A 12,156-nucleotide genomic window follows, 5' to 3' on the forward strand; every position below is an offset into this window, starting at 1 on the left:
CCACGGAAGTGAAAATTAAAAATAAAGCAGGAAATGATTTCACGTCATGGACGAGCGCGGACAAGAGAAAAAAGAATGAATCGAGGGAAATGACACTAAATATTCTTTGAAAATTTTCCAGGATATTTTTTCTAAAAAGAAGAAATATTTTTGGCATAGTTAGTTATAAATACTTACTTTAAAATAATTACTAAATAAACATAATCCTCCTATGACTAATCTAACTATTTTGGATTTTAACGTGAGTCGCATGAATCGGTGAGGATTATGTCAACGAAGAGAAAAACGGGAAAGCCCCGGAAATTCACGTAACATTCTCGGATGCTCGTTTCACCTGTAGAAAGTGAGGAAAAAAACGAAAAGATGACGAAAAGAGATGAAATGAAGAGGAGAAAGAGATGAGAATGACGAGTTATGCTGACCGATCGTGGAAATTTCTTTGCAGAAATCCTCATTATTGATGAGAACAAAGAAGAAAAATGTATCCTGGACAGGTTATTGGATAGCACTTCCGAGAAAAAAAGACGCAGTCCGGCCTCAATATCTTCTTTCTTTCTGTTTCAGTGAAGAAATCGAATAAATATGGAAGAAAGTCAAAATTGTACCGGCGAATCCATTGTATGAGGGCATTATGAGGGAAATGAATACCAATCAACCGAGGAAAAAGTAGAAAATGACTAGAAATCGAGGCAATTTCCCCACGAACGCGAAGAACAAGGAGAAAATTTCAGGAAATTATATGATGTATGGATAATTGATTAGTTAGAAAGTATGGCAGAATCGAAAAAAAAACGATGTTGGTAAAGGTTTAGTAATGAAAAATACCCGTCCGATGAAAACTATTCCATGATTAGAGGAGAGCGACGACTAGTTTCACCGTGGGTCATCTGAATGGCGACGGGGCGCACTTTTACAGCTGTCAGCTGTCCACATTTCATACAGCGAGGCGTGAGCGCTTGTGAAAATTATCGCCGAACGCTCACGTCCAGGAAAATTCGGTCAACGTAGCGTTAACCGCTTGAAAACACCTTTTATAGCTTTTAAATGGGACCCAATAGCGAATAAATTAACAAATTCCTTAACCAATTAGTTAATTGGTCAATTAATGTGGTGGCTGGAAATTCTAGGATTTTGTGAAAGTTGATCTCAGCGAATTTCAGCGGGATCCGCAAAAGTTAGCCGAACCCTAAGGTATAAAGAATAAATAAATAAATAAATTAATTAATTAATTAATTAAATAAACGAACTCCTGAGATATAAAAATCGAATCGAATCGAATTCCCCGGCTTCGATCCGTAAAACTAACGGTTTTTCATAAATCCGAACGAACAGATGACGGGGATTATGACGTACGGAAAGGAATGAGTCAGCCACAAGCAAAACTTAACCCCCCGCAAGTCACAGATCCACAGTCAATCAATTTCAATCCGGAACTTCCTCGTGCAAGAACTTGACAGAAATCCAACAACGACCGGCTCGTCCGGGGAACGTGCAAAATCGAGAGAAATCCAGAAAATTTCTGGATTACAATACCGCTTAAAAATTGAACAAGACTGATTCCTTCGACACGGTGAGCGGTGAGGTTCGTTTAAACCTTGGGCGTCGGACGTCAGACCTCGGCCACTAACTTGCTAAGAAAGAAAAAGAAGAAGAATAAGGATCGCATCTCACAGCCGGAAGAATTTCGTGGAAAAAATGACCAGCTGGGCGCATGCGTTCACGCGAAATCTTGCGGTGGCGGTCTCGGATTTAAATTTCGACAGCGATGGCAGCGGAAGACAATGGCGGCCGGCGACACCTGGTCGCCATCGCCGACTACGGGAAAACTCGTCTCACCGAATACTCGAACTATTCGATATTACATACGTATATGAGGAAGGACATACATTGAAAGATAAAACCGACCAGACAAGGGGAAAAGAAAATTCATAAAGTTGAGTGCATGCGCAAATAGACGAATCAATTATTTCACGGATGAAAAACACCACAGTCTCGGTGGTGGATGTGATTGAGACGAGGAGTTGGTGCACGAAAACGCTATAAAACATAAGATGTGCGGGGGGAAATTTCTCGAAAATTTCGTTAGTTCAAGTCACGAGAAATGAATATGTACTGTCATCATCATCAGAAGAACTGTATCGAATGGTACACGAGTATTTGGAAAATTCTCCCGGAGTTTTCCATCCATGGTGGGGAAAAAGTAAAGAAAACCGGTATGGGGTGGGTATGAGTCAGACGAGAGACTGTTGATTGAAACAAAGTCTCCAGAAAAAAACACAGCACTGATCGTTCTACGGTTCCAGAAGATTTCAACCGTTAAAAGTTCAGTTTTGAATTTATTGCGAAAAATTACAGAACAAAAATGGAAGGACAAATGTCCACAGAAATTAAAGGTCTCATACCGTAATCGAAACAATTTTTCGCAACAAAAAAAAACACTTCGTCGAGGATGTTGTTGTCTTGTTTGCGTCTAACGAATGAGACATCCGGAAAAAAAAATTCACTTTTCATCCTGGACATTTTCTCGAGAAAATTACAGAAAAACCTCTAAAAAAAGGAAAAAGCAAAAAAAAAAGTAAAGGTAAAAGTAAAATCTTCAGTAAGTGAAAGTAAAATGACTTTCCAAAGATAAGAAATTATTTAGTAATCAATAATTTCCAGGGATATAATTTTTCTACAGATTATAATTAAATGGAATCGGTTTCTCATTCATCAACAACTGTCGCGTTGACATTAGCAAAACATCCGAGGTGGACTGGATCCGAGGACTAAGAGGCGGTGGAGGTGGGATGGAGGGATGGATGGAATTTCAGAAAAAAAAAACGTGAAATCCTAGATTTTCCCTAGGTGCTACATTATCATTAGGCGGTCCATAAACACCAAAGAGATCACCTATATTTAATTAAATTCTAGATATTAAATAAATCTATCATATAAATTAATATACATAACCTCTACTGCATAATTACATTACTTAATTACTTCTACAATTAACGGTAGTAATTAAAGATTTCTCGTTCTTGCGGCAGTTGTGCATTTACGTACAATCTGCGTTGGCTAATCTACCGTAATTCCCGCAAATTTCCAAAATCCTCTCAGTGTCATTTTTGTGCACTTCTGAAACACGAAAAACACTGCTGTACACTGTAAAAATACCAAATATTCATCGAATTTATATGAATTTATAAATGACGTCCGCAATTACACAATTCAGATGATGTGTTGGTTCCATGTACATCACCTATCTATCAATCATACCGAAATATTAAAATATTAATATTAAATCCAAAAATCCCACCCGAAAATACCAAATCCAGTTCAATCCCGAGAAATAATCTAAGGAAATCATATTATTCATATTCAAGGAAGAAAATCCCCTCTTCAACCAAATTTTTCCATCGAAACCCTATAATCAAGGATCATCGATCGCCGATCCTCAAACATGCTGGTGAGGTAGTAATTTCACTCAGAAACTCCTGTAATTAACAAAATAACAGCCGGCTATTGGATTTAACGAGTAGTTATAGTTCGTCCCAACTAGTAATACTATAGTTATAGATCGTGATTTGCGTAAGAGCCTATAAATAATCGCTTAAGGGCCTTTAAATACTAATAAATATTAAATAACAATAAAATAAATAAAATAAACTAATAAATATTACATTAAATAACAATTTATAATAAATTAAATATAGCAATATAGTGACCGAAATAAACAATAATAAATATAAAACAATAATTGTTTTAATTTTTAAAGGTCCACACATCCAAATAAGAAAGTTATCCGCCACGAGAAGGACTGCGTGCCAGGTTTTGCTGACATTAAATTGTGTGCCGATTTTTTCTTTAAAAATGTTCTGCCTCAGACAAAATTTGTTTTCTTTTTTCTTTTGCCTCTTTTTCAGGTGAATGTGAATGTATAAAATCAGTTAAATAAATATAAAAGAATGCTTCGAAGATTTTTTTCTATTGTACAACCGATATCCTTGAGAACAATCAAAAAATCTTCGAAATAACTTCATTCTGATCTCGTAAATCTCTCTCTTTATTTTTCATTTTTTTCCGGAATTTTCAGGGTCTGACGAAGGCGATAACGCCGAAACGTTAGCTGTTGTTTAATAAAGACGATCAATAACAATCTTGGCCACAGCTCAAAAAAACTAATTAAAAATCATTCTTTATTGTTTTTTATTGTTCTTTATCTATTTTTATTTATTTCTTACTAGAAATTTCCTCACAGTAATTTTAAACTCAAAGCGCAACTGGATAGGAAATCACAAATGAAGTGTAGAAGGATTAATTATCATCAATTAATTAGATAGATCGTATAGAAAAAAGGGATCAATGTGATCTGTTATAAATTAACGTGAAAACCCAACGTGGACGTTCTACGTCTCTTCATATACAATAGTCTCTCTCCTGTCAACAATTGTATTGACCAACGTCATTATCGCAATCAGTTTTCCATGAATCTGAGCTTTCGTGGATCGCAGCATCGATCATGGACCACCTGATTCATGTTTTTCATCCACTTCTCTACTTATCTATCAGGTAGCGGACCATTTTCAGGAAGGAGAAGAAGGAAAAACCCTCTAAAAGAAGCGCTAAGCTCTACAAAATAGTTACGAGGCCAAAAATCCTCCAAAGACTTTGAACGCAAACACAAATGAGATACTGGATTGATCCAGATCGTAAAAGCTCGTGTTTTATGAATTCAAAACGGGATCAAATAGAAAATAATTGAGTTAAATTGCTAAAAATGAGCAATAACTCAAGAAAAAGCCACAAAGGACACTGATGAATTTAAAATTACTGTGAGGAAAATTCTAGTAAGAAATAAATAAAGATAAATGAATGACAATGAAATGGATAATGCAAAAAAAAAAGATTTTTGACCGAATAGTCGATAACACCAGAGCAAACTACTAAATTTTCCAGGAAATTAGATAAAATGAAATGAATGGATGAGAGTAGAAAAAAGAGGGGAAGTAAATAAAGTAAACAAGATAAGCGGATAAAATAACTAAAAATGGAAGTGGAAAATTCGGGAGATCATCGGTTTTTTTCGAGAAAAAAGAAAAAGAATCCTAAAATCTGAGGATTATGTGCTACTGATTGTTCTAAGAATTCGATTCGAGCACATAGGGCTATCTCAAATTGAATGGGAAGGATTAGCGCAACGAACTAAGAGAGCAAATAGAGCTGTGCGGAACTGGCAAAAAAAAACGAACACACACAGATACACACAAACACACAGAAACCAAAGCGATGTGCTGCTGCTCGACGCCGACGCCGACGCTAAGCAGCAGCAGAACTTGTAGAAAAAAAGGCGAAAAATTCACGTCGATGACTGTTTCGACGACATGAATGCGGGGGGTTAAGTGTGGGAGGGAGCAGCTAAAGCCACCCACACTATTCGGAGGGGTGTGGGGATGATTATAGTTCAGTTGAGGCGATCGAAACGATCGTGATCGGATCAGAATTACGACGATGAGGCCCTTGCCGGCTCGGCGATCAGTCGCAGGCTCCTCCGATATTACAGCAGCCACAGCCTGCCGGCCAGCTCCACCTCCACCCGCTGCCACCGCCACCGCCGCCGCCGCCGTCGCCGCCGCCGCCGCTGGGAACAGCTCTTGTCGTCGCGGCGGCGGTGCTGCCATCGACGTCACGCTGCCATACATCTCACCTGAACGCAATTCACCTACCATCAGCTTCTTCGAGTGAATTGTTATTATCAAAATATGCAAAATGATGAAGTCACTGGCGGTAATCAATCCGCATCGGATCCGCCACCACGTTCACTTCAATCTCGAATCGTTTGAGGTCGTCGAAAGAGTGTCTAGCCTATACAATAACTTGCGGGTGCTAAGCGATAAGCTTAGAATCTAGAAAATGTTTGAAAACTAAATTCATCGAGATTGTGAAGTTAACACAAAAGCAGTATCCCGTCGATTTTCGCCGATGGACCTATTGCGGGGAATAAAAAAGGAACCTGTAGAGGTAAAACAAGGCGTTTCCCCCGCTAAAAATTGTTAAACTACAAGGAGTTTGCTTTGAGAAACCTCTTAAGAGCTAAAAATCGGGAATAGCTCATATTTAGCTCGCAATTAGGAATATTTCCAAAGTTGATAGCATGAACTTCTTCCCCTAAGGCTCTCTAAGTGGCTCTAAGCGGCAAAAGAATGTTAAACGACAAAACGTATCCAGTCAGTGTTCTTATCCTCCTAGACAATTTTGAAACCAATTTACCGGCTCTGGATTGATGAAAGTCTTGGTCGGTACTAGAACGGTTTCGAACCATCCATCAATCCACCAGTCACAGCGGAATCTCCTACCGACCACTCCATAGTCGTCTAATCTTTATCTAATTAGCACGATTAATGGATCTATTTCTGTACAGAATTGGACGAATCGGGATGAAGATGAACCTTTGATAAACCACAGGGAAAAAATAATGTATGCCATAAGCAACCAGTGTCCGTTGCGCTGCGAGAGACGCGTCACGTTCACCCGGTTGAACATATTCAGCGCTGAAGCTTCGATGCTCTCAAGGAGATATTCGGTTTTTCTTACTAAAAATGAAAAAAAAAATTTAACAATAATCACGCAGAATTTATCATAATTTTTAAATTCTTCATTTTTTCCAAACGTTTCCTGCAATTCTCTGCGGGCTACACCTATTCAGAAGCTGTAGCACGACTGTTCTACACGATATGATCCTTGAAAATTTTTCAGGGATTTTTTTTCAGGGATACTAACCGCAGCAACGGGAACAAAAGGATAGAAAAACTAATAACTGCTGTGTCTTTTTTTATTTACAAAAAAAAAAGATGAGAAGCTGTAAAGCTTTTCCTGAAAGTCTTGGAATAAATCTAGGTTTGGACGATTTGAAAGGGACTAAAAAAAAACTTAAAACTAAAACCAAAAAAAGGAACTAAAACTAGACTAAAAGAATAAAACGATCGGCTTTTGCAGCGTTCCTTTGTTCTTTTGGGGTCCCACAGAGAACGTACTCTAATCTCGAAAACAGAGTTATACGATGCATTTGGGTAGCGCTACTAAATTTCATTACCATAGCAACAGCGAATGATTGCACACAATAAAAAACGGAGAACATTGTTGGTTGAGAAGTCGGCACGTGTAATTTTCTTTGAGTAAAACTTGGAATTCGAAAAAAAAAACCCTTAAACTCTAACAATAGCCATGCCGTAAAAAGTAAAGTCGTAATGAGTAATGAAATACCTCTACTTACCGAGCATATACCTCAAAAGTTAATTTTTTCGCAAAACAAAAATCCTTTTTATTCCTTAAATTCTTTTACGAAGCATCTTTAAAGCACAAAAGTTTAGACGCAAATATACTTATGTTGACAAAGAAGACCGCGACGCACCTTTCGGCACCCGCAAAAAACCCCCAGGCTAACGAATATATATGTATATGTATAATACAAATATTAGCCTCCACGCTAGTATTTCTAGTTTCAGGAAGTTTCGGGGGTTTTATAAGGATAGTTCCCCGGAACTTTCTAGGAATTGACCACTTGTACTGGGGAAAGACGCCCTGAGAATTTAAATCCCTACGCAGAAACAGGGATTTTTTTTTAACTTCCTAAAAAAAGTTAGCCTTTTTGCAGCCCAGCCGGGCTCATTGAACACCAGCAACTCCACCACTTTTCCGTTAGAAATTCTATTCTGATCACAAGTTACATATTTTGTAAAGCAAAAAAAACAGTTATTCCATTTATTCGCTGTAAACACCACATTACTAGCTAATTTTAATCTATAAAATAGTAATAGTAAAATAAATTGTTCATATTTTCAAACTTTTTAAAGTATGATATCATTATTTTTATATTATTTTCAAAGTATGATATTGTTACATTTATACTATTTTTGGAAGCAGTCATCCATATGCATTCCAGGGCAAGTATCTCACAAATCTCTCTCGTCTCGCTTCGTTTTCGCTTTTCTTGTCTGTTCGGATCTACCACACAGTCTATTTTCTTTCTTTTCCGTAATTTATGAAGTAAAAAAAGTAAAAATACAGTGCAGAAAACCAGAGAAACCAATGAATTTTGAGTTGAGTTTTGCCCATGTCTGACTGTCTCTGAATCTTGGCACGTTGAAACGTAGTTTGTCATTGATTTTAATAAATAATAATAAAATAAAAAAATATCAATATCAGTCTTGGCTACAGCTCAAGAAAATCGATGAATTTTATTTATTTTTTATTTGGAAGTGGTGAAAAAAAAAAACTAAACAACCATGTCACCGATACGGATTCAAAGAATATATTCTTAATGTCGCACGTACGGCGACAACGGTGCGTAAAGGATTAGGTTCAGACATAAATATTTATGTTGATCCAGAAATGTGTCACAAATCTTTTGCTAAAATGTCACTCACAGATCCATTTTGAGCTAAAAGCTTATATTTCAAGAAGTTCTGAATTTTGATCGCATTAGATCCCCGAAAATCTGGATAGAATAAAAAAATTGTAACGTCTTCAATTCGCAAAATTAGTACAGAGTACAAATGCCTGAGCTTATTTTGACTCGGAAGACCGCAACGCATCCTTTGCGGGGTCGCTCTGAATCTGAACACTTGCCAGCCTAATTCTAACTCATATCCGGCATAATCGATTTAAGAGAGCGCCCCGCGATCTTCCAGACTATTAATTAGTTGTATTTATTAGTTGAGTTAATTATGACAACTAATTATTAATTGGACCTTTAATTAGTCTTTGAATTTCTGGAAAGCAATCGAGCGATGTAAGATATTCACTCTTATAGGGACCATGAATAACTACAAGTTTATTTTCTTCCAATTAAACCAAAATAAACATAGATATGATGTATTATTATATTATTATTATTATGTATTATATTATTATATTATTATAATTCATTATTATATTAAAAAATTAGACAAAAAATAATAAGCTGAATTTTTGAAAGCTCTCAAATTAAAAAAAGATATAGAAAATGTTACATTACTTATATTTTTACTAAGTTCTGAGTACAATGTATTATTATTAGTTTAGAATACAATAAGATACCATGACTATTAGTAAAATTAAAATTATACAAAAAACTTACATTATAAACACATAACAATTCCAAAAATTACATTACGAACACATTTTAATGTCATTAACGAATGTTAGACGTTTTTGTAGGTGAAGAATCGAATGACATAAACAAATATGCAGCTGTTCTATCCTCCATCAATTCTTTTCAAAGAAAATTCCAAGATATCCTAGCAGCGGAGAGAATTTTCGGAGAGAAAGAGAGCAAAGAAAAATTCTCCGTAAGCTCTCAGAGGCATCAGATCAGACAAGTGCAAGTGCATTGAAAAATATCCCCTCCTGCCCCTACCGCCCGCCCCTCGCCCTCCCCTGGACCTGGGGGACTAATTAAGTGAGTGTCGGCGACATTGAAGCGTGACGTTTGCAGGTTGTTTGGAATCACTTCATCCGTATCCGTTAATGACAATCAACCGGTTCTCGGCAGCTTAATCCTAATCAGGAAGAGAATCAGAAAAAAAGGATCGAGCCAGAGATATGAACGACAACGTTTCGACAATATTGGACGCTTGGTGGTGAAAAAAAACACATCGAAAGATCCAGAAAAGAAGTACTAGATTATTGCATAAGTTCGTGCTCAATAAATTTAGATATTATTATTATTATTATTATTATTATTATTATTATTATTATGATTATTATTATTATTATAATATGAAATTATATTATATTAGTGCCCAATAGATTTAGATATTATTATTTTTATTATTATTATATAAAATAATATTATATTATATTAGTGCCCAATAGATCTAGATACTATTATTATTATTATTATTATTATTATTATTATTATTATTATTATTATTATTATTATTATTATTATTATTATTATTATTATTATTATTATTATTATTATTATTATTATTATTATTATTATTATATTACATCAGTCCCCAATAGATTTAGATATTATTATTATTATTATTATTATTATTATTATTATTATTATTATTATTATTATTATTATTATTATTATTATTATTATTATTATTATTGTATGATGTTATATTATATTATACTATATTACTACACTATTTATTAATCGTTATATTATTATTTTATATATTTTTTATAGATTAAAGAATGCATTCAAATGTGTTAGGTGGATGAATTCCAGTGTTTTTGTTTATTTTATATATTTTATTTTGTATGCGTTATCATTGATCACGATACTGTGAGTACGTAAGTGGAAGAAAATCCAAGAATTACAACCGAACAGATTGCTCAGAGCTTAGAAATCGATAATTCGATCGCGTTTCGTCATTTGTAAAAAGCTTCGATACGTCTCCAAGGGTTCAAGCTGTTCCCATTACTGTTCCCATCAATTGCCATGAATATTTTAGAATTTGTAGTATTTAAGAAATGATATATAATTTAATATATGTATACAAACAATAATAATAATGATAATAATAATACATAGATACCAAACCTTTTAACTAAAAGGACCAATCTTAACCACATGAATTTGGTGACTTCTCTCAAAGTCTTCCAGGAAGTGCAGTGGAAAATTTCTCCAGCATCCAAAAAACATTTTTCCGGATTTTATGCCATCCGACTATGACGATCTTATGATCTTTGCAAAAGAGTTTAAATGGAAGGAATAATCTAAAGCCCGAGGAAGCTGTTTAAAACCACTTCAAAAATTCAGAAATTTTCCCGGGATTTCAACCAAGTTTTTCTCCAGAAATGGAATCGGGAACCTTACAGAGAGTTCGAAGACATTTGTAGAGAACGATGGAGAGTATATCGTTAATTAATAAGATTTTAAAAAACTAAATTGAAACAAAAAAAAACATCTTTTTCCTAATTTCACCTATGGAATTTTGGATGTTCGGATCTCAAAGCACGAACTTGTGTAATCATAGGAAAAGTAATTAATTTCCTAACAAATAAAAATAATAAGAATAATAATTTAATAATTCAACGATAAAAAGAGTACATAGCTACGAAAATAATTAAAATTAAAACATAAAATAAAACTTTTTTTAATTTCACCTATGGAAGATTGGATCTTCGGATCTCAAGGCACGAACTTATGCGATCATAGAAGAAGTAATTAATAGCTCAATAAATAAAAATAACAAAAATAATAATTTAATAATTTAACTATAGAAGGAGTACATAGGTACGAAAATAGCATTATTCACTAGCAATACGACGTAAAGTGGAGCGGCGGAGTCGAGCATCGAAGTTCCGAACGAACAACAACAACAGCTGAACAGCTGACCCTCACTAGTGAGGAAATATGTATAACGACAGAACCTGGAGGCTTAAGTAACCCTCTCTAGTGAGGAAATATAACGACAAAGCCTGGAGGTGTATGTGGACGACATTAACACTTGGATATGACATCATTGGTGTATCGACACAAGGATTGACCATAGTACTGGTGAAAATCCACGAAAAAAAAAACCCCGACGATCGAAACTTCGTCGTAAGTAACTTAAGTAACGATGCCGATGCACTACGTGTGTGCACTTACATTGTGGACGAAAAGCCTCGGATGTGTGTGTGTCTGGGTGTGTGTGTGTGTGCGTTTTTTCGCGCGAGCGCGCGCGGTGCAAGGCACTCACCGACGGCGCTGTCGATGACCAAGTGACGTTAGCGGTTGGGGGGAAAAACACGCATTCTTAGGTATACATAATTGTTTGTCGCCCCCTCCCATCCCCCATCCGAAGCTTCGATGGATTTATGCGATCGGTTGAGGAAGTGGATTGATGCGGTCGGTGCTCGATGCTGGGGAAATCGTCCACACAACGCTGAGCTCAGCTCCAGCTCAGAATCCATCAGATTTACGATCCGCGGAAACGTGGCGTGGATTCTTATTACTCGCCTTATTATTATTTATTTATTATTCATTATTATTGTTTCCCTTCGCCTCAGGGGATCTTTGGGAAATTCCCCCGTCATCACCGTTAGCGCGATAAAATCAAACACAACAAATATTACAGAGATTCTTTTTCCCTCCACCTAATCATTCTTTCGAAATCCAAAGGAAGAGATTAATAGTAGAAAAAGAAAGAACAAAAAGATAACAAGACAAAAAGATGAAATTCAGACGATGGT

The 12,156-nt window shown here is 35.7% G+C and overlaps 2 protein-coding genes across 2 annotated transcripts; both read left to right on the forward strand.

Annotated features, from left to right (window-relative positions):
* Positions 1–5,490: 5,490 nt before the first annotated feature.
* RB195_007869 (uncharacterized protein) lies at positions 5,491–5,724 on the forward strand (the record flags this gene model as incomplete). The annotated part of the gene is made up of 1 exon (XM_064181739.1): positions 5,491–5,724. One exon carries the CDS (start codon positions 5,491–5,493, stop codon positions 5,722–5,724), a length of 234 nt encoding a protein of 77 aa, XP_064038506.1.
* Positions 5,725–9,158: 3,434 nt separating this feature from the next.
* On the forward strand, positions 9,159–9,987 carry RB195_007870 (uncharacterized protein; the record flags this gene model as incomplete). The annotated part of the gene is made up of 2 exons (XM_064181740.1): positions 9,159–9,308; positions 9,841–9,987. The coding sequence occupies 2 exons, from the start codon at positions 9,159–9,161 to the stop codon at positions 9,985–9,987; spliced, it is 297 nt and encodes a 98-aa protein (XP_064038507.1).
* Positions 9,988–12,156: the final 2,169 nt, after the last annotated feature.

This window comes from Necator americanus, chromosome I (genome assembly GCF_031761385.1).
Source record: "Necator americanus strain Aroian chromosome I, whole genome shotgun sequence".
NCBI classification, from domain to species: domain Eukaryota; kingdom Metazoa; phylum Nematoda; class Chromadorea; order Rhabditida; family Ancylostomatidae; genus Necator; species Necator americanus.